Here is a 27,403-nt window from a genome sequence, read left to right as displayed (position 1 = left end):
GGCTTTTAGAGAAAATCTGTTTCCTTGGCTTTCCCAGCTTCTAGACCTCCCACATTTCTCAGTTGAGCCAGCAATGGCCAGTCTAGTCCTTCCCACATCACACGTGTGTTTCTCTGACCCCTATTCTATCATTATCTCTCTGTCTCTGACCACAACTGAGAAAGTTCTTTACTTGAAAGGACTCATGTTTTGTTTAGATTGGGCCCACAGGATAATTTCCCATCTAAAAAGTCTATAACCTTAGTCACATCTATAGAGTCCCTTCTGTTGTGGAAGATGACATAATCACAGCTTCTGAGGCTTAGATTATGAACTCTCAGGGCGTGGCGGGGCGTTATTCTGCCTACCACACATTGCTTGGTTGAGACTTTAGCATAAGGTCCATATCTCATACCTCTTTGTACTGTTTCCTGCAAATAGTGAGCAATCATAAGTGGTGTTGACCACAAAAGGAGTATCTCACTTGCCAACTACTTTTATTCTGGGAAAGAATATTCATATTCCCCATGGGGAGAAATGTGATGATTTGAGGCATTATGCCAACCATATGCTCCACTCATTTCTTCCTTGCCTTTTTCTCCCAAGATTCCCAAGATTCTCATAGAATCATTCAGTGTAGTTTAGAGATCAGTGACCTACAGCTAGTTTCCACAGCTTACACCAACTAGGACGGGTTGACTTTTCTGAGTCTCAGATTTCTCATTCGTGAAATGAAGAGGATGGAGGAAATTAGCTCCAAGTTTTTGTCAAGTTTTGCATCCTATGATTCCCTAACCCTTGAACACAAAAAACTCCTCTGCTCCAAATTCTTGCCCACTGATGACATCTCTGACAGGTATTCATCCAGTTCTGTCTAAACTTCCTCAATATGAGCAGCTGCTACCAGGCCCCTCATTCCATCCATAACAGCTCTGCTAACTAGAAAATTATTCCTCATACTAAGTTAGCTTCACTAACCTGCAATTTATTTGTAAAATGGAGGTGAAAAATATCTATCTCATCAGGTTGTTGAGTAGTTCATGTAAGAAAATATACTTGAAAGTATTCAAAAATCAAAAGCACTATATAACTGTTAACTGCCATATTATTATCTGATACTCTTGATAATAACAATCTAGGTTATTATTAACCTCTCTTTGTGCAATCTGTGATGGGTTGTACACTTATTTTTTTAATTATATCTTATTTATTTCAGCCCCCTTCAGGCAAAACATTAAAGATAATCCTGAATCCATCTCTGACTTACACTCTGCTGGCTATAGTATTGAGACATGGTCAACCACAAGTTGATTAAAAAAAAAAAAAACTATTAAAAAATTTCTACATACCTCATAAGGCACCTGGCTGGCTCAGTTGGTAGAGTGTGCGACTCTTGATCTTGGGGTTGTGAGTTCAAGTTTAGATTATTAAGATGTCATTTCTAACCAATCATACTTTGTAAACATAGCAATAAACAATCTTTGGTGAGCTAACAAACAGAAAGTTTGTAAGTGAGCAAAGCTGAGGACCTGGTTTCGTCATGACCATGCCCCTACCAAGTGCAGCATGAATAACGGACTAGTCTTTTTGCAGGTCCTTCCTTTGCCTTGCACTACAATGTGGCATAAAGAGAAAAACATAGATCCTATAGCCAATCAGACCGTGATTGAAACCCAGATTCACCTCTTAACACTTCATGCTTTGGAATTGTGGCAGACTGTGGGAGATTCTGCTCACTTAACTTATTTCTTCTCTCCAGGTGCAATTAAGGGCTTGCTCGGCCCCCTTAAATCTAGGTACTGCCATGTAACTATCTCTCGCCCATGGACTCTGAGCATTAGTGATATGTCCCTCATAGTCTGAAACAGACTTGCTGTCTCATTGCCCCATCTCCTGGCTGGATGGCAGCAGGACAAGCTGAAACCACACATTCAAGACGACAGAGCTACAGAATGGAAGGAGACTATTCCTAAGTAGCCCAGGGGAGGAAAACTGCCCGGGGGAGCAACCTAACCAAACATGTCTGTAAGAAAAAAAAAAAGTGTATTCTATTAAGCCACAGAAATTTAAGAATGGTTGTTACAGCAGCTCACATTAATTACCCTGAGGAATGCAAGCATACTAGTTTTTCAGAGCTGCTGGTTTCCACACTAGTAAAAGGGAAGTAGAATGTCTTGCAGTAAAGGTAGAAGATAATATATTTACAATGCTTGGTACCTAGGTTACTTTAGTGAGAGCTATATAAAGTAGGAGGAAAATATAAAGATATGCTTGTACTTTTATCTTGAAATATGTAAAAATGAACTTTCACTAAAATTCACTATGTTTTCATATGAAAGTGACAATGGCACACTCGGCATCTGTTTGTCAGAGTGTCCATGTATCATATATGGAAGACAAGGGATCCTGGGGGAAAAAAAACGGCAATCACGTGAAACGAATTAATCATTTGTAAGATGTATTTGTTCATGTTTAACATAATGCAAACTGTGATGATATCGTTGTGGTTCATTTTGTAAAATCAAAACCATTAAATAGTATAAACATAGCAATACTTTGACATGAGAAGGGGAGTAATACTGAAAACCATGTGTCTTATAGTGAGCATTACACAGAGAAGTTGAGTCACTAGGCTGTATGCCTGACACGAATGTAACACTGTATGTCAACTATACTCAAAAAAACTACAAGTGAAGAAAAGGAAAATAAAGAAAAAAAATTGTCCTATTCAGGATTACTGTTTTAACAACCATCAAAGTACTTAAGGGAATTGTCACATTTAAAATATTATTCATTTTCCTTTTATAAAGGCAGGTCTCCTAAATTTGCTCTTTTCTGTGGTCAGTGACTGGCAGGAGAATGCTACCAAACAGATAGTTTTAGAAAAAATGAACATCTTCAAAGTAAAAGTGATTTTTTACAAGGAGTAAAACTGTTCACAATGAGTAAAAATGGAAATTTTTTTGAAAAGAACCTCTGCTATGGAGTTTTAAAATAGGTTTTTGGAAATGTTACTGTTCATCATCTTGTGTTTTTGTTTTGTTGCTGAAATATAATATTGCTCACATATGAATTCATATTTACATGTTGTAAAACTTAAAAGAATTTTCTAACCTCTTTAAAAGTTATCTAGTTTCCATTCATTTTGAAAGTTATTGTTATGTAACTGGTTTACGCAAAGTATTTTGATACCAAGTAAATGGAAATTTTCTATGCAAATTTCAACAAAAACACTTATATAATTGGTCGATGGAATAAAAAGTATATATGAAAGAGGCAAAATACTTCTCTTCCATTTGAGCCCATATATTCTTTTCAGCTATTCCAGCCAAAGAAATCAACTATCAAATTAAAATGAACAAAGAAATAGAATAAGCCAATAGCTTTACAAATAATGAAACATTTTAAATCACCATACTGATTTAACTATCTTAGTAAGAAGCTTGTTATATTAATAAAAAGTTTTTGCACAATATTTCATCTTTCATCTTTATTTTTTATGTTTCATAACATATGCTATGAGTATATACTCACACATACATACATGTGGTTTATATATTAAAAGTATACATGTTTCAGGGTGCATGCTTACTTTAAAAATTTATTCAAATTGATTTATCTATTAGAATAGATGATTAAAAGAACAGAGAGATGACTGCTCTCAATGGTAGTGATATTATCTAAAATTTACAGAACTTGACATGGAATTACTAGCAAAGTATCATGACAAAACCTCTACAATGGAGTCTTCTGTTTATTCACTTCAGGGAATTTATTCCTGAGAGTAGTGGCAGGATTAAAAGACAATCCCCCTGCACCCTCTAAGTTAGAAATACACAAATGGGCATTGTGAGGAGTTAAGATTGAGAAGGGAAATGCAAATCAAAAGCACCGGAAAAGTCTTCCTGGGTTTTATCTTTCAACTGCCGTCATTATCTGTAAGGGAAGATGGTACTGATATAATTAACAACCACTATCTCGATATCCACCGATTGCTGCTTGTTTGGGAGATGGAAATGATTAACTGCACATGGCACCAGCAGTTTAATGTCTAAGAAGAAAGGGGGGAAAGGACGAAGCAGAGATGTAGGCAGGGAAAGACCTGGAAAGTTCAGCTCTGTAAAGAAAATGACTTCAGTCATTCTTAACCATCACTAGTATGTTTTACTTTGAACTTCAGCGTTATCTCAAACAATGCTTGTCAAAAAGGCTCTAGTATTACAATTTAAGCACACTATTCTAAACCGACATGAAGTGAGCAGAGAGGGCAAAGTGTCCGATCCGTGTTCAGCCTCTCGCTTAACTGAGTTGGTTATACTTACTTACAGCACAATCTTGTTCCCACACACGTGGAACACTCTATGTAGACTGCTGGCTCCACGAATCTTTGCCCTATAATTATGTACAGATATAGATTACAGGTCTCAGCCAGTGAAATATAATTCTCTGGTGCCATGCCTAGGTGTGACTTTGACAGAGTAACACACAAAGGACAATGGCATATTAGAGTGGAAGGAAGGCTAAGGATAATTCTGAAATGACTTCACTCTGACCACCAATTGAAAACCACTGATTCAGGGCGCCTGGGTGGCTCAGTCGGTTAAGTGTCTGCCTTCAGCTCAGGTCATGATCTCAGGGTCCTGGGATCGAATTCCACGTTGGGCTCGCAGGGAGTCTGCTTCTCTCTCTGCCCCTCCTCCCACTTGTTCTCTCAATCTCTCTCTCTCTCTCTAATAAATAAATAAAATCTTAAAAAAAAATAATTCCTCCAATCCTTTCCTTTCAGGCAAAGACATTGAGACCATGATGTTGAGTATCTTGAGGTTAAAAATTGTGAAAGCTTTGGACTTGAACCTAGATCTACTCATTTCCAGGCTTTTCTCCCTATGGCCTCTATTTCTGTGGGTTTGAGCCTTATAATAAACTTGTGTGACCTGGATCCACAATGCCCTTACTTACTAAATGGCAACAAAAGGTGCTAGCCAGGGGGCATCTGACTGGCTCAGTCGGTAGAGCATGTCACTCTTGATCTCAGGCTCAGGAGTTCAAGACCCACCTTAGGCGTGGAGACTACTTAAAAAAAGCAAAACAAAACAACAACAAAAACTAGCCATGATTGTTGTGAAGATCTAAAGCAATAAGAACATTGGTACTTAGGGGCGCCTGGGTGGTTGTCGTTAAGCTTCTGCCTTTGGCTCAGGTCATGATCCCAGGGTCCTGGGATCAAACCCCGCATCGAGCTCCCTGCTCGGCGGGAAGCCTGCTTCTCCCTCTCCAGCTCCCCGCTGCTTGTGTTCCCTCTCTCACTGTCCTTTTTTTTTAAAGATTTTATTTATTTGTATGACAGAGAGACAGAGAAAGAGAGAGCACACAAGCAGGGGGAACAGCAGAGGGAGAGGGAGAAGCAGGTTCCCCGCTGAGCAGGGAGCCTGATGCGGGCCTCAATCCCAGGACCCAGGACCATGACCCGAGACAAAGGCAGACACTCAACTGACTGAGCCACCCAGGTGCCCCTCTCACTGTCTTTCTTTGTCAAAAAAAACAAAACAACAACAAAAAACATTGGTACTTAATGTATTCTTCATTTGTACAAGAAACTTTAAAGTTTCTAAGTTAATGATACCATAATTTCTTACTTTTTTTCCACAAATTTTTTTTCCCCACAAAATTTTTATAATCTTGTATTTTGTCCTACCTGATTCCTTAAACATTTGAAGGAGTTAAGATAGGTTTAAGTTAGGTCTATAGGAGTCTACAATAGAGGTTTCAAAACGGGAGAGGTGCTAAGATCTTGCCCTTGCTTCACATCAGCTGGCTCAAACTAGGTCTTTCAACAAACTCAGTCAGTATAAGGCCCCAGATTTCTCTTGTCTCCCCCAAAACTTAGCAGTATCATGTTCATGGAGCAGAGACCACTGGGCCCAGACAGTTAGATGCCAACCACCCACCCCGTGCAAGAATATAGAAAAACTTAACAACAACATCAATCAACAGGATCTAGTTGACATTTATAGAACACTCTACTCAAAAATAACAAAATTCTTTTTAGAAAGCCATAAAATATTCACTAAGATAGGCTATATCTTAGGCCATAAACCAAAATAATACTCAACAAATTTTAAAGTATTAAAATCACACAGTGCATACTCTGACTGTAACGGATAAAATTAGAAATTAATATCAGAAAGATAACAGAAAGAGATCACTAAGAACTTGGAAATTAAACATCACACTTCTAAATGGGTCAATGAGAAAGTCTCAAGAAAAATTTAAAAATACATTAAACTGTATGAAAATGTAAATACATTTGAAATTTGTGAGGTACAGGTAAAGCAGTGCTGACAGGGAGATTTATAGCATTAAATGCTTATATTAGAATAGGAGAGCAGATGCCTGGGTGGCTCAGTCCATTAAGCATGTGACTCAACCTCAGCTCAGGTCTTGATCTCAGGGTCATGAGTTCAAGCCCCTCATTGGTCTCCACACTGGGTGTGGAGCCTACATGAAAAAAAAAATTACGGGAAAAGTCTCAAACCAATAATCTGAAGAAGTTAGAAAAATAAGAGCAAAATAAACCCAAAGCAAGCCGAAAGAAGAAAATAATAAAGAGAAGTCAATGAAATGAAAAAATAGAAAACCAGAAAAAATAATCAATAAAACAAAAAGCTAGGTTTTGAAAAGATCATTAAAGTTGAAAACCTGGGGCACCTGGGTGGCTCAGTCAGTTAAGCATCTGCCTTTGGCTCAGGTCATGATCCTAGGGTCCTGGGATCAAGCCCCACACTGGGCTCCCTGCTCAGTGGGGGGCCTGCTTCTCCTTCTCTCACTGCCCCTGCTTGTGTTCCCTCTCTCGCTGTGTCTCTCTCTGTCAAATAAATAAATAAAATCTTTTTTTTTTTTTTTTAAAGTTGAAAGCCTCTGGTGAGACTAACAAAAAAAGAAAAAAGAAGAAAACTATAAATATCAGGAATGAAACATATCACTACCATTTCTGGAGACATAGGACAATAAAGAAATACCTTAATAACTCTTCACACATACATTTGATGACTTAGATAAAACGGACCAATTCTTCAAAAAACACCAACTACCACAACTCATCCAATATGAAATAATTTGGATAGGCCCATTACTATTAAATTAAATTTGGAGTTAGAATTTCTCAAAAAAGAAATCCCTAGACTCAGATGGCTTCACTGAAGAATTCTACCAAATGTTTGAAGAAAAACTAACAACTCTACACTATGTCTTTCAGAAAATAAAAGAGGAAGGAGCCTTTCCCAGCTCATTTCATAAGGCCAGTATTACCCTGATAGCACAACCAGAAGAATAGCACAAAACGAAAACTACACACCAATATCCCTCATGCACAGAGATGTAAAAATCCTGAACAAAATATTAGCAAATTAAATCTAATATTATATTTAAAAATTTATACAGTATGAGAGTCTTAGTCTGTTCAGGATCCTATAACAAAATACCCCAAGCTGGGTAGGTTAGGAATTGATTTCCAATAGTTCTGGAGGCTGAGAGTTCAAGATTAAGGTGCCTGCAGGGTCAAGTTCTGGTGAAGGCCCTCTTCCCGGCTTTTGGCCAGTGTATTCTTCCCACTGTGTCCTCACACAAGGTAATGGGCTAGAGATCTCTGTAATGCCTCTTTTAGGAGAACGCTCCACCATCATGATCTAAGCAGCTCCCAAAGTCCCCACCTTCTGACACCATCACACTGGCATTAGAATTTCAATGTATTACTTTTGGGGGGATACAAACATTCAGACCACAGCAATGACTGAGTGCATTTATTCCAGGGATACTAGGCTGGTTCAGTATTTGAAAAGCAACCAGTGTAATCCACCATACTAATGGGCTAAAGAGAAAAATCATGATTGTATCAACTGATGCAGAAAAAGTATTAGACAAAATTCAACACCCAGTCGGAATAAAAACTCCCAGCAAACTAGGAATACAGCGATCTTCCTCAACTTGATAGAGAGCATCTAAAAAAATACCTACAGCTAATATGATATTTAATGGTCAAAGACTGAATGCTCTCCCCCTCTAATATTGGCAACAAGGCAAGAATATTCACTCTAACCGTTCTTAGTCGGTATAGTATGGAAGGTCCTAGCCAGCCAGTACAGTAAGGCAAAAAAAGGAAATAAAGGGAACACACATTAGAAAGGAAGAAATAAAGTGCCTGTATTTGCAAATAACATAATGAAAATCCTGTTCCTAACAACATGGAAAACCCCAAAGAATCTACAATAAATAAATAAATAAATACAATCAATCAATCAATCAATAAATCCTGGAACTGACAAATAAGTTCATTGAATTTGTAGGATACAAGGTCTACATATAAAAATCTATTGTATTTCTAGGGGCGTCTGGGTGGCTCAGTCGTTAAGCGTCTGCCTTCGGCTCAGGTCATGATCCCGGGGTCCTGGGGTCCTGGGATCCAGCCCCGCATCGGGCTCCCTGCTCAGTGGGAAGCCTGCTTCTCCCTCTCCCACTCCCTCTGCTTGTGTTCCTTCTCTTACTCCTCTCTCTGTGTCAAATAAATAAATAAAATCTTTTTTAAAAAAATCTATTGTATTTCTATATACTAGTGATGAGAAAGAGGAAGCTGATATTAAAAACAATACCATTTGCAATTCCTAAAAACAAAATGAAATACTTTGGTATTGATCTAACAAAACATGTACAGGACTTGTATGCTAAAAACCAAAACACTGATGAAAAAAATCAAAGATTTGAAGAAATAGACACATGCCATGTTCTTGGATTAGAAGACTCAATGTCAATCCTCTTCAAATTGATCTGCGGATTTAATACATTCCCTATCAAAATCCCAGCAAGACTTCTTGTAGAAGTCTTGTAGAAATCAACAAGCTTATTCCCAAAATGTACATGAAAGGGCCAAAAAACTAGAATAGCTAAAATAATTTTGAAAAAATAAAGTGGGAGGAATCATTCTACCTGATTTTAAGACTTACAGTACTCAAGACAATGTGTTATTGGTGGAGGGATAGACAAACTAGAGCAATAGAACAGAATGAAGACCCCAGAAATAAACCCACATTGAGTACGGCCAACTGGATTTTAGCAAAGGTATAAAAGCAGTGCATTTAAGTGAGAATAGTCTTTTCAAGAAATCGTTCTAGGATGACTGGAAATCCATAGGCAAAAAATTGAAACCCACCCTAAATCTTACAACTCATACAAAAATTATCTGAGAGGAAAACAGAAGAAAATCTTTAAGATTTAGGCTGGGTGAAGAGTTCTGAGACATGAAACCAATACCACAATCGCTAAAGAAAAAATAATTAGACTTCATCAGAATTAAAAACTTTCACTCTAAAAAAGGCAGTGTTAAAGAGGATGAAAAAACACCTTACAAACTGAAGAAAGAGTATTTGCAAATAGTTGACAAAAGACTCATATCAAGATTACATAAAGAACGCTCAAAATTTAAATAGTTTAAGCCAAAAACAAAATAAAGTCCAATAAAAAAATTTATAAAAAACATGAATGGACATTTTACCAGAAAGGAAAAATACACAGCAAACAGGCACGGGAAAATATATTCAACATCATTAGCTATTAGGGAAATGTGAATTAAAACCATAATAAATATCACCAGACACATAGAAGAGCTCAAATTTTGAAAGTGACAATACCAAATGCTCACAAGAATGTAGAGAGGCGCTCATACATTGCTGCTGCAAATTAAAATGATATGTATTAGTTTGCTAAGGTTGCCACAACAAAACACCACAGAGTGGCTTAAACAACAGAAATTTATTTTCTTACAGTTCCGGAGCCGGAAGTCCAAGATCAAGGTGGCAGTTCTGGCTTCTCCTGAGGCCTCTCGTGGCTTGCGGATGGCTGCCCTCTTGCTGCCTCTTCATGTTGTCATCCCTCTGTGCATGTGAGCCCCCAGTGTCTGCACCTCCCTCATTTTGTAACAGTAGCAGTTCTATCAGATCAGGGCCTCATTTTAACTTAATCACTTCCTCAAAGACCTAATCCCCAAATATGGTTACATTCTGAGGTAGTGGGGGTTAGGACTTCAACATGAATTTAGAAGGGACACAATTCAGCCATAACAGCCATTTTAGAAAATGGTTTAGGAATTTCATAATCACACACACACACACACACACACACACACACACACACACACACACACACTTCCCAATAATTTTATTGGTTGAGAAGTTCTGTTCTCAACTGATCAAAGGGACTTTTACCCGTGGCGCCATGTCCATGCAGTAGGCTCAGGAGTCATTTTGAACCCCACATGTGAAGTCCCCTTTGAATTAAACAGTGAGATCAATGCAGGAAAAAAAACTATGGTAATAACATATAGTGATTTCTCATCTCTTCTATTACATGCCTCCGTTCTATAACCCTCTTAATAGAATACTGAGCAAAAACTACAGAGATGTAGGGAGGGATCGACAAGCTAAGCAACCTCTGTCACGTTACCAGTGTGGATTTCAGCTCCATTACAGCTTGCCATCCCTTTGTGAAAATCTGGGTGGTTCTGGAGTTAGATTGTCAGATGAAATGCTTTCACCCTAAGAAAATGACAAAACTAATATAGTATCACCTTTGCTGAACAAGATTACCTAGTTTTTAGAGATTTATAACAGCCTGTTTCCTTTCTAGACTTCTCCTATTAAACAAGAAAGACACCTATGCCATGATATACAAAATCACTCTTCTGGAGTCAAGAGATTACATTTATTTTCTCCTCTTTTCAACTGAAACCGAGTACTAGCTTCCAGAAGTTTCAATCTGCATCAGCTCTAAGATTTAAACAACTTTATTACTTCAAAATCTCAAAGTATTCGTCTGTTTAAATACATTTTTCCATTCCACGAAGAGCTAAAGTACTTTCAAAAATTGCACCTTTGCAATGCAGGAGCCCCTTAGAATACTGTGTCAGTTGAGCTATTTGTGATACAAAAGCACCAAGCATCACTCTTGGCAAATAGTAGGCATGCAAATATTTCGAGTTGTGTAGGGTTTCTCTACAGGTGCTGTTCCATCACACATGCAAAATTCATGAGCTTACTAACCAATCACAGCTAATGTGTGATCAATGGAAGACAGCATTCTAGTTAATCTCCAGCTATATTCCCACCCAGATAGCCTCTGTTTCTTGATAAAGCAATTCAAGTCCCTGATCCCTTGCTGTAAAAGGAAAACAACAACAACAACAACAAACTTATTTCAGGCCCATCCTCACATCAAATCCAATTCTTTCTTCTGTACCTTCAAACCCGTGTTTTAGGATTATACTTATACCCACCACCAAAGATTTCCCCCCCGACTCTTTGCATGCATTGTTACATTGTTTTTCCTCCAGAAATAGATTAACAGTAAACCTGGAAATAGATGGAGAGTATTTAGAGGTAAGGATGTTGGAACTATGACATAAAGTGTTTATAATTGCAATTTTTAAAAAAGCCTCAATATCCAGTAAGTGGGCTGACAAAATTATGGATAGCTATATAATTGAAATGTTGTGCAGCCAGTACAAATGATGAGAGGACTCTGCCTAAGCTTGATAATGGAGTAACAATAAAGATAAGTAGATGGGCAAAAAATGTAAATGCCAGTATATAAAGACATTCAAAAAATGTTTGAAAGACTCCACAATAAAATTGTTTAAAATGAGCAGGAAGGGGTGGGGGGGGAAGTTAGAACACCAGCTGGGCAGTAAACCTACCCATGGCATTATAAAAACGGATCTAATGTTTGTTGCTAGAATAACAACAATTAAAACCCCTTCCCCCTCCCTGAGTTGCATCAGTTTGCCAAACACACACACGCCCCCGTGAACATAAAAGATCTGAAATAGATCTTTTTTTAAAAAACATACTACCTGGTTGCCTTAAGGGAATCAGAACTAAGATGACATTTCTTCATAAAATACTTTATACCTTTGAATATTTTTTGCCTTGTGCAACTTTGGTTTTTTTTGAACTTGCAAGGCAATACAAGTTCTTGAACAATCCACTTTCCCTTGCTTGCCATCTCTTAAACAGGCCAAGTATGCACGTTCCCTCCCTGCAGTCTTTGCACCTGCTCTCCCTGCTTTGAATGTTCTTCTCCCTAGAAATTCAAATGGTTATTGATCTCCCACCTCATGAATCCATTTATATATTCTGTTATCATTTAGAGACCACCCACCCGTTTAAAATAAATGTACCTCCTGCAATTATGCCAATCTTTAACCCTTTACCATGTTTTTTCTTTTATAATATTTATTGCCCTCTGACATTAAATTTCACATTTGTTTACATTTGTTTATTCTCGATATTCACTCACTAAAATGCAAGCTCACTGGGACTAGAGTCTTTTGTTGGTTTGTGCCCTCCTAGCCACCAGAATAATGCTTGGCACAAACCTAGGGCTCAACATGTACCTGATTTAAAGGATAAATTTGAAAGGTGCAGTGTATCTGAGAAGTAACTACATAGCATTGACATATACTGTAACATTTCTCAATTTGAGGGCACCACCTTCCCAGGGGGGGAAGAAATTTCTAGTGCAGTTGGAAAGGGGCCCCTCCTCTTCCGCTTTTCTGAAAGACACACATGTAAACATATAACATGGCAGTTGGTGTTGAAAACCTCAGGTTGGAGGTTCAAGAAGGTCAGAACTCCTAACTCCTTCATTTATATAAAGAAAACTAATCTAAATGCCATCACATCACCTCAACGAAGAGTATTCGAGAGATAGAGTACGAATGAAGCATGCCCACTGCCGAACTCAGACAAGAACTTGTTCCTTCTCAGCTATACCCTTCTAAGAGGAATCCCATGGTCTCGAGCTCATATGCCTACATTTTATCAAATAGCACTAATGCACCTTTACATTGGCTCTGAGTTTACTATTTTGTGAATAAAGTGGTGTGAAAAGACAAAACATATGCTAAGATAGGAAAACATACTCCAGTCATACACCTTTTCCTTTCAAGGGTAAAAATTTTATTTTTGAGGAACTTCATACTGCACATTTTTAAAGAGTCACATAAGAAAGCAAAAATGTTATCCTCCCCTCATCCTAGAAATAAATACGGGCATAAAATTTCTTTTTAAATCACGACACTTGGAAGTTTAGCACCAGCATCCAAAATGAACAAAAAAGGAAAAAAAAAGCATTTACTATATATTTCAGATTTCTTTGGTTGGGGTTCTCCCCATGTGGTTATTAATATTTCTTCTTTCAATTCATATTACCAAAACAGTAAAAACCAGGAAAAAAATATAAACCTAGTGGTTGCTGAAACTGGGGAGGTTGCTCTCCTGTCTTTTGTGCAGGCATTCCCGGGATCTCAGCTTGCTAGAAAAACTGGCTGACTTTTTCCTTTTGTAGTTGTCTGTTTCATGAAGAATAATAGTAAACATTCTAATGTCCACATCTTGGTTATCAGTCTTCCACATTATTGCTTGGATGTTTCTTTGGTGTTGGTTAAGGTCATGGTCTGCTTTATGCTTTATTTTTTTTTTAATAGTCATTAATTCTTTAGGTCACCTGGAAAAAATTAAAACCAAGAGTGACAAAATGACCAAAAGTTAAAGAATAAAAAGGCAAAAATGTTAATTCAAAAAACAGTATTTCAGAAGTTCTAAACGGAATCTATCCTTGCATCTATAGATTTGTAAACTATACATTTAATAAAACATTTTTATTATAAACCAGAACATTCAGTACATGGTAGTAAAAAATTTTATAAAACTATATAAAATTACCATCATGAAGCCTTCTCAAATAAGTGAAACTACAGCCTCACTTATTCTTCATAATCATTTTAGTGGCTGTACAATATTTCCTAACATGAATATACCCCCAAATTGAGCCCCTTCCCAATGTTAGATTATAGATAGTAGAAATATTTGTTTGCCTGTATTTTGGATTACTTCCTTACAAGACCTAGAAATAATGTTACTAAGTAGGTTACAGCCAAATGACTGAAACAATTCTAAGTCAGTTAATGCAAGCAAATTTAAATAGGGAGCTTAATTTTATGATATATTGTCCACAAAACCCAGAGATAAAATACAATATTCCCAGCATAGCAAATGTCTACCTGACAGTAGGCTATGAGTTTAACAACCTCTTTTAACTAAAAGCTAATTCTTTATTTAATGAAAAGGGCAACAACCAAGAAATACTCAAAAATTTAAGTCCCAGGAGTTACTAGCTAAAAAACCCAGAATGAAAACAACTATGGCTTCTAAATTCCTCTAAGAGTGGCTTCACAATTGGGTCAGTCTTTCTAGTTATATTTTTACCTACATAAATTTTCCAACACCAGTAAAGACAGCAAGCTGAACTTCACCCAGAGGTTGTGCTTTACCACGCCCTGTTCAAGCACTTCATACCTGTTCTCTCATAAATCTCTACAACAACCCTAGTGAGGTAGTCTAGTTGGTATCCCTGTTTTATCAGCAGCAGACATTGCTGAGGTAGAGGATAAACAAACCACTCGGTAGCATCCAGCAAATGAGCAGGAGATCCTGCACTGAGTACAGAAACCTCTTGGCTCTCACACATTATGCTGCACTGCCTCAAAATAAATTCTGTTGGTTATCAAAGGGAAGAAAAAAACTCTCAAGTTTATTCTGTACAGCAATCTCATTCAAACTGGCTACTAGGTGTCACAAAAGTAAAACTTTCAGTTTTCTGAAGACGTGTTAGTATTAAAAATTGTATTAAAAAAAATTTTAAAAAAATTTGATGTTTACACCCCCAAAAGCCTAGTGAAATAAGGTCAAATCCCATACTTAAGCATTAAAACGACTCTCTCTCCAAGATCCTAAAGGAGATTAAAGGTTGGCCCAGAGGAACCACAGAACTAGTTCAGGTTAGAAGTCAACAATACTTAAAATATCAACTCAAGCCTGGGGAGCTCTTACCTGGCGATGGTGAAGGTGCCTGGGGAGCCTGGTGTTACTCAGCACTGCTCTGCTCGGTGGCTGGAGCGGGGTTCTCAGATGGCGCTTCGCCTGCCTTGGTCTAAAACACGAAACAAAACCACAAATCAGAAACTGATCCAGATGACAATGGAAAGTTCAAGGATAAAAGGTCTCAAAAGTTAGAAACTTGCTGCTTATGAAGGTAAATCACTGTGCAAAATCAACTATTCTTAAGTAGGAGTCAAAAATTAGTACCACAGAAGAAAGGCCCATAAATGGCAACTAAACAGCACCACTCTCCATAACAAAAAGTCTCTGATACCCAATTGCTTTCAATACGTGCTTAGAGAGGCTCCTCTCTAAATGCTGTCCTTTGTTCAGAGAGCCCTAAACATTTTAATTCTGAATGTCCATTAGTATGCATAATTCTTTCAGAGAATGTTAATTAGTTGAATTCAAATATTGGGTTTGTGTTATGTACAGGGCATTCTCTCTCCATAACATATATAGATATAGATCTTCAGCAAAATATTATATATTAAAAATATATTATCATTTATATGAAATACATACTGTTAGATATAAAATACCTATGAATGTTACTATAAATAACATTTTATATAAAATGCTCTATCATCGTCAGTTACCAGGTTATCAAAGCACTCTTAGGATGGAATACTAAATAGGGTCTGACATGACTAAGGATGGTCTGGCAACATCCCCCTCTGGCTGTCTGAATTTACCTCTTTGCCATCTTGTGAAGGAGCATTAGGAGGACGGGGGCGACGCCGATAGTTGTAGGGGCGCCGGTATCCACGGCGGGCAGATGGCTGGTTTGGACCATTGGCCGCTTGTTGGTTCTCTTTATCTTCAGCCTCACCAACAGCTGGGGCAGGTCGGGGGCGAGGAGGGCCTCTAGAGCAGAGAACACGACGAAAAAAAAGAGCACAAGTGCAACAGGACAGGGGGCCTCAAGAATAATCTTTATTTTTTAAGATTAAGTGATCGGTATTTATAGCTAGAATTATACACAGGCTAATGCAGTAAATGGAAGAGAGATTTTTGTGAAAAAAAAACCAACAAACGAACTTATTTTTCCACTATTTTCCCCTCTTCATCTGAATACCTATTTATAGTGAACGAATATACACTGGACACATAGCATGATCCTGGCAGGCACCTGGCAGGCACCGAGGACAGGAAGATTTAAAAAGAAAAGTCTTGTCTGGTATCTGCTCTCCTCGAACAGTTTAGTGGAGACTAGGGGATTAAACATGGGGGAAAACTAACATTATTCTGTGCCAGAGCCTGTGCTGGGGATGTTTTTGTGTCAAATATTTCATCTCCATGCTAATTCTGGAAGTTGGATTTATAGTGAGAAAACCAAGAGTAGTGTAGAGAGGGTATTTGGTTGAACCACAGGGAATTCTGCTTTTTATAGGTCAACAAAGATCAGGTATAATTTTCCCATGATCGTGCAGCCAGGGATTGAGAGAGCTGCAATCTACATATACCACTCTCCCCTTTCTGTTTTCATTAAGACATTTCTATGAAGTGTCTTATTTTTGAAAGTCCTTAGTAATTAATCATTAGGAGTGATTATGTCTAAAACTGGAATGAATCTTGTGAGGAAAAAGGACACAAAGTGGTACAAATCCTTTCCCAAAATAATAGACTTACCCTCCTTTCAATAAACCCATATTGCCAAACCTCAAGGTGGTAAAAATGTCAATCAGGAGTGAAGGTCTACTTTTTTCACTTACATCAAGGACCAGGGAGAGGAACAGAAAGGCTTATGATACAAAGAGCTTTAAAAGGATTTTATGGAGTCTAGCCCAATTCAGTCTTCACAAGGGATAAAGCACAAATAACCTATTCCTTCACTAATATGAACGTCACTGGTAGTAATAATGTCTCGTGTTTACTGAGGGCAGACTGTACCATGTGCCATTATCTTAGATTCATTAGTACTTTTAGAAATTGTAAAATACTCTTTAGTGTCCATCTTAGAGACCTGGTAACTTAAGTCTGACAGTCCAGGAACCTCCAAAAGGAGACACAGGTACAAGGTGGGAATTTAAACACAATCTGATCTGTAGCCTGACTTACCACCTACATTGCCTTGGTTTTCGCAATTCAGTATCCCAAATATCTTCTTGGCACTCACTTCTTCCTCCATTTGTAGCTCTACCACTGAATTACCCATCAATTAATTTACTGTTTATTTCATTAAATATAATAAAAAATTAAATATTAATTCACACCATATGAAAGTTAACAAATACAAATAATAGTCTGGTACAGAGATACCTAAATATTTTGTTAGGTGGGGGGAAAATATCCCACGGCCATCTGAAAGCATACTGCAGAGTTCCCCCGAAACTTAGGATGCAGCCACTTCTTCTAATTATATTACAAATCCATAAAATAGGCCCACAATAGTCTCATCCACTGTACTACTGCTCACAAGTGCTTCAACTGGTCGTTAGTGAAAAATGTCACCTACCTCCGGTACCTTGGGCGGTAAGTTGGATTTCGATGAACGGGTCCCTGAAGTTGTGCCCCCTCTGGGACTCCCTCCTTCATCTCTCCAATCTCACCAGCCTACAAGAAGGCAGTGAGAGCTGAAAATGAATGTCATACTACCAGATATAAGACACATAGAGCCCACAGTTACATTCAGAATTTTTAAGTAAAAAGATGCTTCATTATAAAGCCAAGAACTGTCAACTTTAACAGTGAACTGTGTACTGATACAGATCTTCATGAATGATAGCAAAGAAAACCTTATTTCCACTAGAACAGTCTTTTGCCTATCACAGAGCACCTTATTTTATAAGACTAACTTAACATTTTGAAGTGTCCCATTCATCTCTTACCAAAAAAACCCCTACATTGTAAAAGGAAATACGATGATATACTACATTTGAGCAATGAGAATCTTTTCCACATTTCAAACTCAGACCCACTTATTCAGTCTACGGACAGGGTATCCCTTCAACCATTAATGATTTCTACATTCAAAGGTTTTCCCACACCTCCTAACTACACCTTCACCTCTGGTTTCTTCCTTTCATCTCTTTGCATTATTTAAGTATAACCTTTAAAAAATAATAAAATTACACTTTCCTGATGATAAATTTATTTTAAGTTGGGGATATAAAATTCATTTATTGTGGAACTTCCAGAGAAAGAAGCGACTAAAAACTAATAACAAAACCCACGAGACACATCTCTAAAATTCTTTACAATACAGCCACATCTCAGCTTCCTTTTTCTCAACACTAACATCCCTTACTTCTCGCTAGCTCACTAAGAAAAGAGAAGCAGCCAGCAAAGAATTTCCACTTTCTTTCATGCTCAAATCTGCCCAGATACCTGTGTTTGCTGTAATTTTCTCCTCTCTCCTAACCCTGGGTGAGTGGTCCATGCTCATATACAAAGCCAACTCCTCTGTCACCTCCTCGAACACTTTGACTCGCGATCCCTCCTCCCCTTCATTGTAGATTTTTCCCTCTTCTCTACACCCTCGTTTCCATCCAGGCAAACAGGCTGAAATAACACCCATCCTTTACTTACAGAAAAGTTGGAAGTACAGAACCTAATCCTCAGGCCCCGTTCAAGCTTCACCAGTTGTTCAATAATGTCCTTGACAGCAAAAAGACCCATGCAGAACATGCACTGAATTTAGCTGTCTCTTTGCCCGGAACAGTTCTTCAATCTTTACTTGGTTTTCATGACCTTGACACTTTTAAAGATTACAGGCCAGTTATTTTATTCAATTTGGGGCTGTTTGGTGTTTCCTCATGATTTAGCTTATGCATCTTTGACAAAGAAGCCACAAAAGTCACACTGCATTCTTCTCATCGCATCCTGTTGGATGGCATATGGTTTCAGTTTGCATCGTTACTGACAATGTGCACTGTCAAAAGTACTTAAGGTGGTATCTGCCAAGGCTACTTCTCTGTAAATTTACTCTTTCCCTCTTTGTCATTAATGAGGACTTTGAGAAGTACTTTCAAAGTCTGTAAATATTTCCCTTCTCATCAAATTCTCAATATATTCATTTATGTATTTGTACCTGTATAAACTCATGGTTTTCTATTTTATTCAATGAGTTATAATCTGTTACTATCATTACTGGCCAATGGGAACCCTTTCAAGCTGGCTCGTGTCCCTGACATGTCTCCAACATTCTCTGAGTACTTTCTTGCTTTTTGGCACAACAAGATGTTCCGGGCTCATATTGTACTTTCTCTGGCCCAGCTCTGAAATCAGCCATTTCTCCAAGAGAGCTTCTTTTTATTGGAGCATGGTATTTAGGAATGAAAAATTGGGGACCAGGTATGCTCAGTGTTATTAAGGAGTGTCTGTTTTCAGGGACTGAAATAAGAGTCTATTTCTGTAGACAGAAATAAGGCACACACACATGCTAATATATATCTATATACATATACAGTATGAGTTACACATAGGTACATGTGCCTATGGGGGTATGAACGTAGAGCACATTTGACTTGCCCCTCTATAATGGCTTTAGGAGCAAGTTGTTGGGGAGGGAAGGGTTAGGGAGACCAGAAGAGAATTCACTAAATGTCAAAACAAAATCAAAGCAAACCAAAACCTTGCCCTGACCCCATATCCTCCCCTCCTCCAGCTACTACCCCATTTGAGTTCCTCTACAGACATACATATAAAAGAAAATCACCACCACTACCACCACAGAAACCTTAAAGGAGAATATAATACCTTTTCTTCCTTACCCTTTGCTCTCTTGAATTCATTCTAACCAGACTTTTGCCCTTACCAGACCGCTAACCTCCAAGTTACCAAACCCAGGCATCAATTCTCAGCACAGCTTCCCGTGCTTAACAGCATTTAACGCAGCATTTCCTTCTTGACATACCTTCTCCCTCTCTGGTCCTTCTTCATCTTCATCTTGCATTGTCAGTGCCCCAGGGACTCGGGTCTAGGATCAGTTTTCAACCTACACTCATTTCACAGTTAACCCCATCCCTGCCAGGCCTTTTAATTTGTTCTTATGACCCCAAAGTTCCACGTAGTCTCATTCCCACCCCCCAACCCCTCCGGGCCCCCTTGGGCCTCTGTCCCTGCCACTCCCCCTGCTGTTCCTGGCCTTTCCCAGTGCCTGAAAGACTCTCTCCCTCACTTTATTTAGGTCTCTTTTCAAATATGACCCCAAAGACTTTGTCAACCACCTTACCTAAAATGACACCCTCCTAACTCAAGCCACATTCTCCCTCTCAACCGTGCTTTATTTTTCTGCCTACTTCACATCTCCAGGTAACATTTAATGTGGGGTGGGGGCAGATCTCCAGATGATTTCCACCTTTCCCCCAAACCCGATCTTTCTTCAGTCTTACTATATTTGTTTAAATCAAAAACCACAGAGGTATCCTTTACTCCTCACACCACACATCACACCATTATCAAATGCCATCACTTCCAGGTTTAAAATATTTTTTTAAATCTGGCAACTTTGAACACCTCCACTGCTAGCATTCTCATCCATGCCATAACCAGCTCCACACGGGGAGATCATAGCAGCTAGTCTCCCTACTTCCACCCCTGTCTCCTGTGATCTAAGCTTCCATAAGTAGTCCCATGAGCTCTTAAATATGTCTTCCCTGTTTATATCCCTTTACTGGCTTTTTGTCACATTTAGAGCAGGTCGGCAGTCCTTACCAGTCTACCAGGCAGGCTGGATCTGCTCTAAGATACCACCCTAATCACACCTCTGACCCCTTGCAGCCTCGCTCCCAGCTGTCCCAACCACACAAGCCTCCCTTTACTGCTCCAGACAAGCCAAGCTGCCTCTTCCCCAGGGACTCTGATTCACAAAAAGCAGACAGAAACAGCAATTGACATGTATGAAGGATGAGAATTTACTAGAATGGTAAGAGGGGAAGAGCATCGGCAAGAGACTGAGTTTAAATCAAGCTCCACAACTTCCTGCCCATGCAACCTCAGGTAAAAGTTTGCCAGTTTTTAAAAATACTCAAATCTCTTCATTTGTAACACCAACAAAAATATGGAAACCACTGCCAATTTTATAAAGACTGGATGGGAAGACTGGATGAGCACTGATTTCAAACATCTGCCACTTGGTCAGTGCCAAATATTTTATACTCCCTCTTCTCTATCAGATACCTCTTCTCTCAAAGAATGCAAATAGTGGCTATTGGCTCAGTAACCAGTTCTACTTAATTTGCAAGTGAAAATTAAATTAAAATTAAGCTAGAATATCTTTAAAAAAATAGAAGCCATTTGGCCACTGATGTATCATGCTATATATGTCCTTTGTACATAAGGGAAATACTATTGTCCTGTATATTATAATTTTTTCCCTGTTGTGTCCAATAAATTTCAGTATCTATGTAGTAGAAAATGTTTGCAAAGACTTCTCTATTTGACCCCAGTAATTTTAACATCCTAGAGATCTCTCTATACTTTTAAGCCATTACACTAACAACCTTGCAGGAGCCTAGCTGTATGAAAGATGAGTCTTAGGGATTTTCATTTGATGCTGTTGATTGCCTTAAGCAGATTTCTTTAGTCACTGGACATCCAAACATGGTATGTATTAGAAAGATTGTAAGGAAAAAATGTTGAAGGAATCTAAGGACAGCTTTTATTTCATATACGGAATGGGTAAGAGATTCAGCTCAAGTTAAAACAACTCCATGCAATTATCAGAATAAGCATGTTTCTCAAAATTAGTTTTCAACCAGCCTGTGCAAATGTTGCTCTACAGAGCAGTGAAGAATCAATTTGTTCTGAACCTTCAATTCCTAAGATGAAATATAATTTATTTTAAAAATATAGAAAAAAGAATCATGTTCTCAAAAAATGATACATACAGACGTGCTAAATAAATATTAAGAAAGATTATTTCAGGAAAGTACAACTAATGCCCTAAAAATAAATGTGTATTGCAATCTCACTGACTCTTCCTGTTCTCATTTCCTAGAAGCCCAGAATGCTGCCCTAAAGAAACCTACTATGCCTCACGGACCCAATCTCTCCATATATGCAAGTCTACTTGTTATTTTTAGCACATTCGTCAGGGACAGCTGTTAAAGAGTGGAAGGGAAATAACAAGAAGCAATGTAGAAAGAACACAGTGATGCATGATGGGATAGGAGATGGGTAGCAACGAACAGACTGAACATAGTGTTCAGTCAAAACACTTAGTGGAAAAACAGAAAACAAAAACCAAGGACACGAAGAGGGAAAATTTATAGCTAGTGACAACAAAACTGATACCCTATCCCAAGTCTTCCAAGTTTCCTGGGAATTATGAAGTTGGTACAAGTTTATTAATTATAGGTCAGGTTCACAATAGCTATATCAGTATTCTTCAGGAAAAAAAGGAGAATCAGTAACTAACCAACGGTCACCACGTCTACGTTAGGTTTTCTTAATAATCGATGCCATCTCATAAAAATTCAAGACTTAATAGAGATTTTATCTATCCTGAGGAGCGTGCTAAAATCTTCACCCTCGATTTAATCATCATAAATCCATGGAAGAGGTACCCCTTCTTATTATCCCCCAGTTAACAGATGAGGATTAAATTGGTTTTCTCGAAAGCTCACAGAGTCAAGTAGCAGAGGCAAGATTCAAATCCAGGTCTGCTGACTTCAGAGTTCTAGCTCTTAATGCATAACCATCTGTCTCTCTGCTTTAAACGGTACACTATTCACCAGGGTGGCCAATTACAGGCATGGCTCCTGTGGTTATGCTTTTGGTTCTGTTATGAGAATGGCTGCTCAGAAAAAGCATCCTAAAGGCCTTGCCTCAGCTTCTGTGGCATCAGGAAGCCACAAACAAGGTTTGACTCCCGGCGGCTGGTGTTGGAGGAGGAGGAGGAAGAGAAGGCAGAGGAAGGACGGAGGGGTGAGGACTGCTGAAGACAAGTCCCAGGTGCAATTTTACCTGCATTCTGTTGGGATGGGGAAAGACCCGTGAGCGGCGGTCAAAGGTCTGTCCCACGTGGTAAGGCGGGAACCGCCTCCGGTACTGAGGGCGATACTGGGGGCGGCGCAGCTGACTCCGGGCCCCAGAGAACTGCCCGTCAGTGGCAGGGGGCTCAAATCCTTCACTGCTGCCGCTCCCTTCCTCCTCCTCCTCCCCAGCGTACTAGCAAGCAAAGAAACAGAGATTCAGAAGAAGTTTCAGCAAGGACAGAACCAAAGAATACTGCTTAGGATGACTATCACCAAAAGAAAAAAAAAAAATCTCCCCCAAAAGAATAATCCCTTCTATTATAAAGACAGAATGCATTTAACCCAGGTTATCATGTGATTACCTGGGATAAACTACATTAAGATCAAAGTAGATCTGTGCAGATAAAATATCAAGAAGGAGAAAAGCAAGAGCAATCAATCCATAATGAATTTAGTAGTCATCTAATCAGAACTGGTGACTATCTGTTGATTAACCACCCAAAAAAACCCAACTACAAGGTTGGTATTAGTTAGCTCCGCCAAATGTGTATCTCCCAACATTTGCCATCCACTGGGGGCAAAATCAGGACAAAACAAGAAAAAAAAAATACTTTGTGGTGTTCTCAACAGGTTTGTCCTAAAGAGTCCGACCTTCCAGGAGCAGTTCTCAAAGTGTGGACAGGGTCTCGGAAAACCCTTCCGAGTGGGGGGCTGGTACTGAATTCCAACATTCTTGTAACGCTACTAAGACAATATTTGCCTTTTCCCCTCTTATTCTCTCATGCACATGTGGAGGGGCACCAAAAGCTACAAGGACACGTAGCCTCTTAGCTGACTAAATGCAGAATGAGATATGAAAATCCAGCTGGCTTCTATTAAACCAAATATCAGAATTTGCAAAAATATAAAGCAACATCTCTTCTCACTCAATTTAAAAACAGTTTTCATTAAAAAATGTTACTTATATTTGTGTAATGAGTTTATTTTAAATCAATTATCTTTTAAATGGCTGCTCTCATTGCTAATATAATATTAATAGATATAAACACACATAAACAAAAACTCTGGGATCGTCAATAACATTTAAGCATATAGGGGCACCTGGGTGGCTCAGTCAGTTAAGCATCTGCCTCTGGCTCGGGTCATGATCCCAGGGTCCTGGGATCGAGCCCCATGTGGGGCTCCCTGCTCAGTGGGGAGCCAGCTTCTCCCTCTCCCTCTCCCCCTGCTTCTTCTCTCTCTCTCTCTGTCAAATAAATAAACAAAACCTTAAAAAAAAAAATTTAAGCATATAAGTGGGTCCAAAAACCAAAAAGTTTGAGAACCGCTGACTTATGGCATGATTCTTTTCATATGTTTTACAATAAAGTTTTAATTGCACTTTTATAGTAGTAAGTAAAAGATACAGGCAGTTTCTAAATATAGGCCTTATTAACAAAGGAAACTACTGGCCTTAGATTTTTTCTTACATTTTAGCTACCATATCACATACTGATACTTTATATTAAAAAACATCCAAACATCCCTCAAAGAATTTATATCAAATCTTAAAGGATATAGATAAGCAAATGCCAAAGGTAGTCAAGAGAAGTAACTATAGTTTTCAAAAATGAATAAATTAAAAACTAATAAAATAATGATCTATTTCTTTTGGAAGTGAGGATATTTAAGATTTAGAACCCTCCAGAACCAACCACATGGGCAACTAAATTCCCAAAAGCGGAAAAGTTTCAACTATAGCCTCAACTAGTCTAATTTCAGAAAAATCAAGCCATTCTACACTTCATAAAACCTGCATCAGACACAATGTCCAACTATATAAAAACATATTAGCGTAGAAAATATACACCAAAATAGTAAGTGTGAGACTGCATAAATTATTCTTATTAGGCTTTTCTGTATCTTTTTTGAGTTTTATACAGCCACATCATTAAGAGTTTTATAAAATAAGAATAACGGCATTGCCATTGCCAAACATGCTCTTTCTAGCTAAGGAGAAAAGTCTTTAAAGAAAAATTTCCTGGGACGCCTGGGTGGCTCAGTCGGTTAAGTGTCTGCCTTCAGCTCAGGTCATGATCCCAGAGTCCTGGACATTGGGCTCCTTGCTCAGTGGGGATCCTGCTTCTCCCTCTGCCTGCCAGTCCCCCTGCTTGTGTGTTCGCTCTCTATCTCTCTCTGACAAATAAAGAAATAAAATCTTAAAAAAAAAAAAATTTCTCACTAAAGTTTTCCTACCACTTTTACTTCTGAATTAACCTAGTAATCAAAATACAGTTGGCCCTTGAACAATGTGAAGGTTAGGGGTGCCAACCCCCATGCAGTCAAAAATCCATGTATAACTTTTAACTTCCCAAAAATTTAACTAAAAGCCTATGGTTGCCTGGAAGCCTAATAATAACACAGAGTCAATCAACACCCACTTTATATGTTATATATATGATATACTATATTCTTACAGTAAAGTAAGCTATGGAAAAGATAGTGTTTTTAAGAAAATCATAAGGGAAATACATTTACATTACTGTACTGTATTCACCAAAAATATCTGCAGGTTAAGGGCACCCACACAATTCAAACATATATTATCCAAGAGTCAACTGCCATCAAAACTGGAGTACTGTGAATCTAATGAATTTGACAGTTAACTTGATATAATAAATGTTGTAGTAGCTCATTCCTACTCCCTACCCCCTGCACAGGTTTTTATTAAAAATCAAATAGGATAAGCAAAATATGGGTAAAAAATAATAGAACTAGGGGAGGGGGGCAGGGAGGATGGATGAAATAGATGATGGGGATTAAGGAGTGCACTCGTCGTATTGAGCACTGGGTGATGTTTCAAAGTGTTGAATTACTATATTGTACACCTGAAACTTACATAACACTGTATGTTAACTAACTGGGAATTAAAAACTTTAAAAAAATAGAAATAAAATAGAGACCAGTAAAATTAAAAAAGAGAGAGAGAAAAGAAAAGAAAAATACAGAAACAGAAAAATAAAATGTCAACAGGTATCTGATAAAAACCAATTTGGGCAGGGTGTTAAGATGACAGAATGAAGAAGGAAAGCATTAAGGTAAGCAGAAAGATATAAACCTACCAAAGCATAGGGATAAATCATTCTCATTCTGCACACATTTTATTCTGATGAGATTTTTCAAAAGGTTTCCTTGGATAATATACACAACCACAATCTAGTGCTCACAAAGCATCTTCAGTTTTATTCTATAGTGCCAATCCCATGTACTAATTCTAGAAACATCAAAAAATGACTCAAATTTAATGGGATCCTCATGACCGCAAATGAATGGGATTCTTTTTAGGTGCCTTCAGAGTACTTTAAATTGAGCCTTCTAAGTAAGCTGTAAGACAGACTTGGTTGTAAACCCTTTCACCAGGATTGCTACCAATCTAAAAAACTAAAAATCTGGAGAATTACTTACTGCTTCTTTACTTTAAAATAACGGGAAAATGCTATGCTAAATAAAATAGTTACTTAGTCAAGACAAATTAGTATTTCTGTGGTCAGTACTATTTTTTGCCTATTCCCAAGCTATTCCTCATTCTCCCTTGCCAACCAAACCCTTATTTTCTTAGAGGTCAACAGTGCCAGTGCCAAGAGATGAACAACAGGTTTATACCAATCATGGAAATCCCATTCCCCTTTGCCAGGGAATGCCACATGACTAGGTTCTGGCCAGATAAAAGAGCCAAATAAAGAAAAAGCCCTTTTGACAACCCTGGCACAGCCTATCTTAATTAAGTCTTCTTGTTGAAAGATAATTGTCTGTTACTTGCAGCCAAATTCGTACAAACTGATACAACTTCTGAATGGCAAGTGTCCAGAGAGACTTTTAGCAAAAGAAAAATGCTAGACACTAAAAATTTCCCAACCAAAAAAAAAAAAAAATCATTTTGTGCCTCTAAGAGAAGATACATCTATCTGCTCCAAGTATGTACACTTAATTTTAGACATGACAATTTTTTCAATCGCTGTTTAGGAAAAGAGACAACATACATTACGGGGAGGTCCACGGCGTCTGCCATAATAGCCACGTCTATAACGGCGCCGATCAGCAGCATAACGGCTCCCTTCTACGGGAACTCCATCTGGTCCAGTCACATTGGCTGCTTCTGCACCCTGAGAAAGAAAATGGACAAAGATGGCCTCAAAATTAAAAGAAGCTGAACTAACCCCCCACCTCCACCCCAAAAAAAACCAGTCTTGGACAGTCAGAATGTTAAAGACTGGCAGAATGTACTCACAATTCCTATCATGACATCAAAAATACACCCAGGTATTAATAAGGTGAGCGAGGTGCTTGGTGTACTGATTACAATGTAGTTTCTTTGCCCATACAACCTAAACTTTTCCTTCTTGTTTGGTTATACTAAGTTCAAGAGCAGGATGTACCTCTTTAAGAACATAAACTGGTAAATGTAATGCTATTATAAAAGAAATAATGCTAGACCAGGAAGAATGTTCCCCAGTGGAAAATAACTGAGGCATTATCGTC

The 27,403-nt window shown here is 38.3% G+C and overlaps 1 protein-coding gene across 2 annotated transcripts in view; it reads right to left on the bottom strand.

Annotated features, from left to right (window-relative positions):
- Nucleotides 1-12,960: 12,960 nt before the first annotated feature.
- Nucleotides 12,961-27,403, bottom strand: part of YBX3 (Y-box binding protein 3) — a 26,024-nt gene continuing 11,581 nt past the window's right edge. Inside the window, exons 5-10 of one of the 2 annotated variants that reach the window (XM_027592408.1) lie at nt 26,905-27,027; nt 22,875-23,078; nt 17,422-17,519; nt 15,659-15,830; nt 14,916-15,015; nt 12,961-13,530 (exon numbers count right to left, since the gene is read on the bottom strand). In XM_027592408.1, coding sequence (XP_027448209.1) covers nt 14,950-15,015; nt 15,659-15,830; nt 17,422-17,519; nt 22,875-23,078; nt 26,905-27,027 — 663 coding nt within the window. In that variant the 3' untranslated portion in view covers nt 12,961-13,530; nt 14,916-14,949. The remainder of the gene's footprint in view (nt 13,531-14,915; nt 15,016-15,658; nt 15,831-17,421; nt 17,520-22,874; nt 23,079-26,904; nt 27,028-27,403) is intronic. The other variant, XM_027592409.1, reaches the window with a different exon arrangement.

The sequence above is a fragment of the Zalophus californianus genome, chromosome 9, assembly GCF_009762305.2.
Source record: "Zalophus californianus isolate mZalCal1 chromosome 9, mZalCal1.pri.v2, whole genome shotgun sequence".
NCBI lineage: Eukaryota > Metazoa > Chordata > Mammalia > Carnivora > Otariidae > Zalophus > Zalophus californianus.
This window is presented reverse-complemented; position numbering and strand designations above follow the sequence as displayed.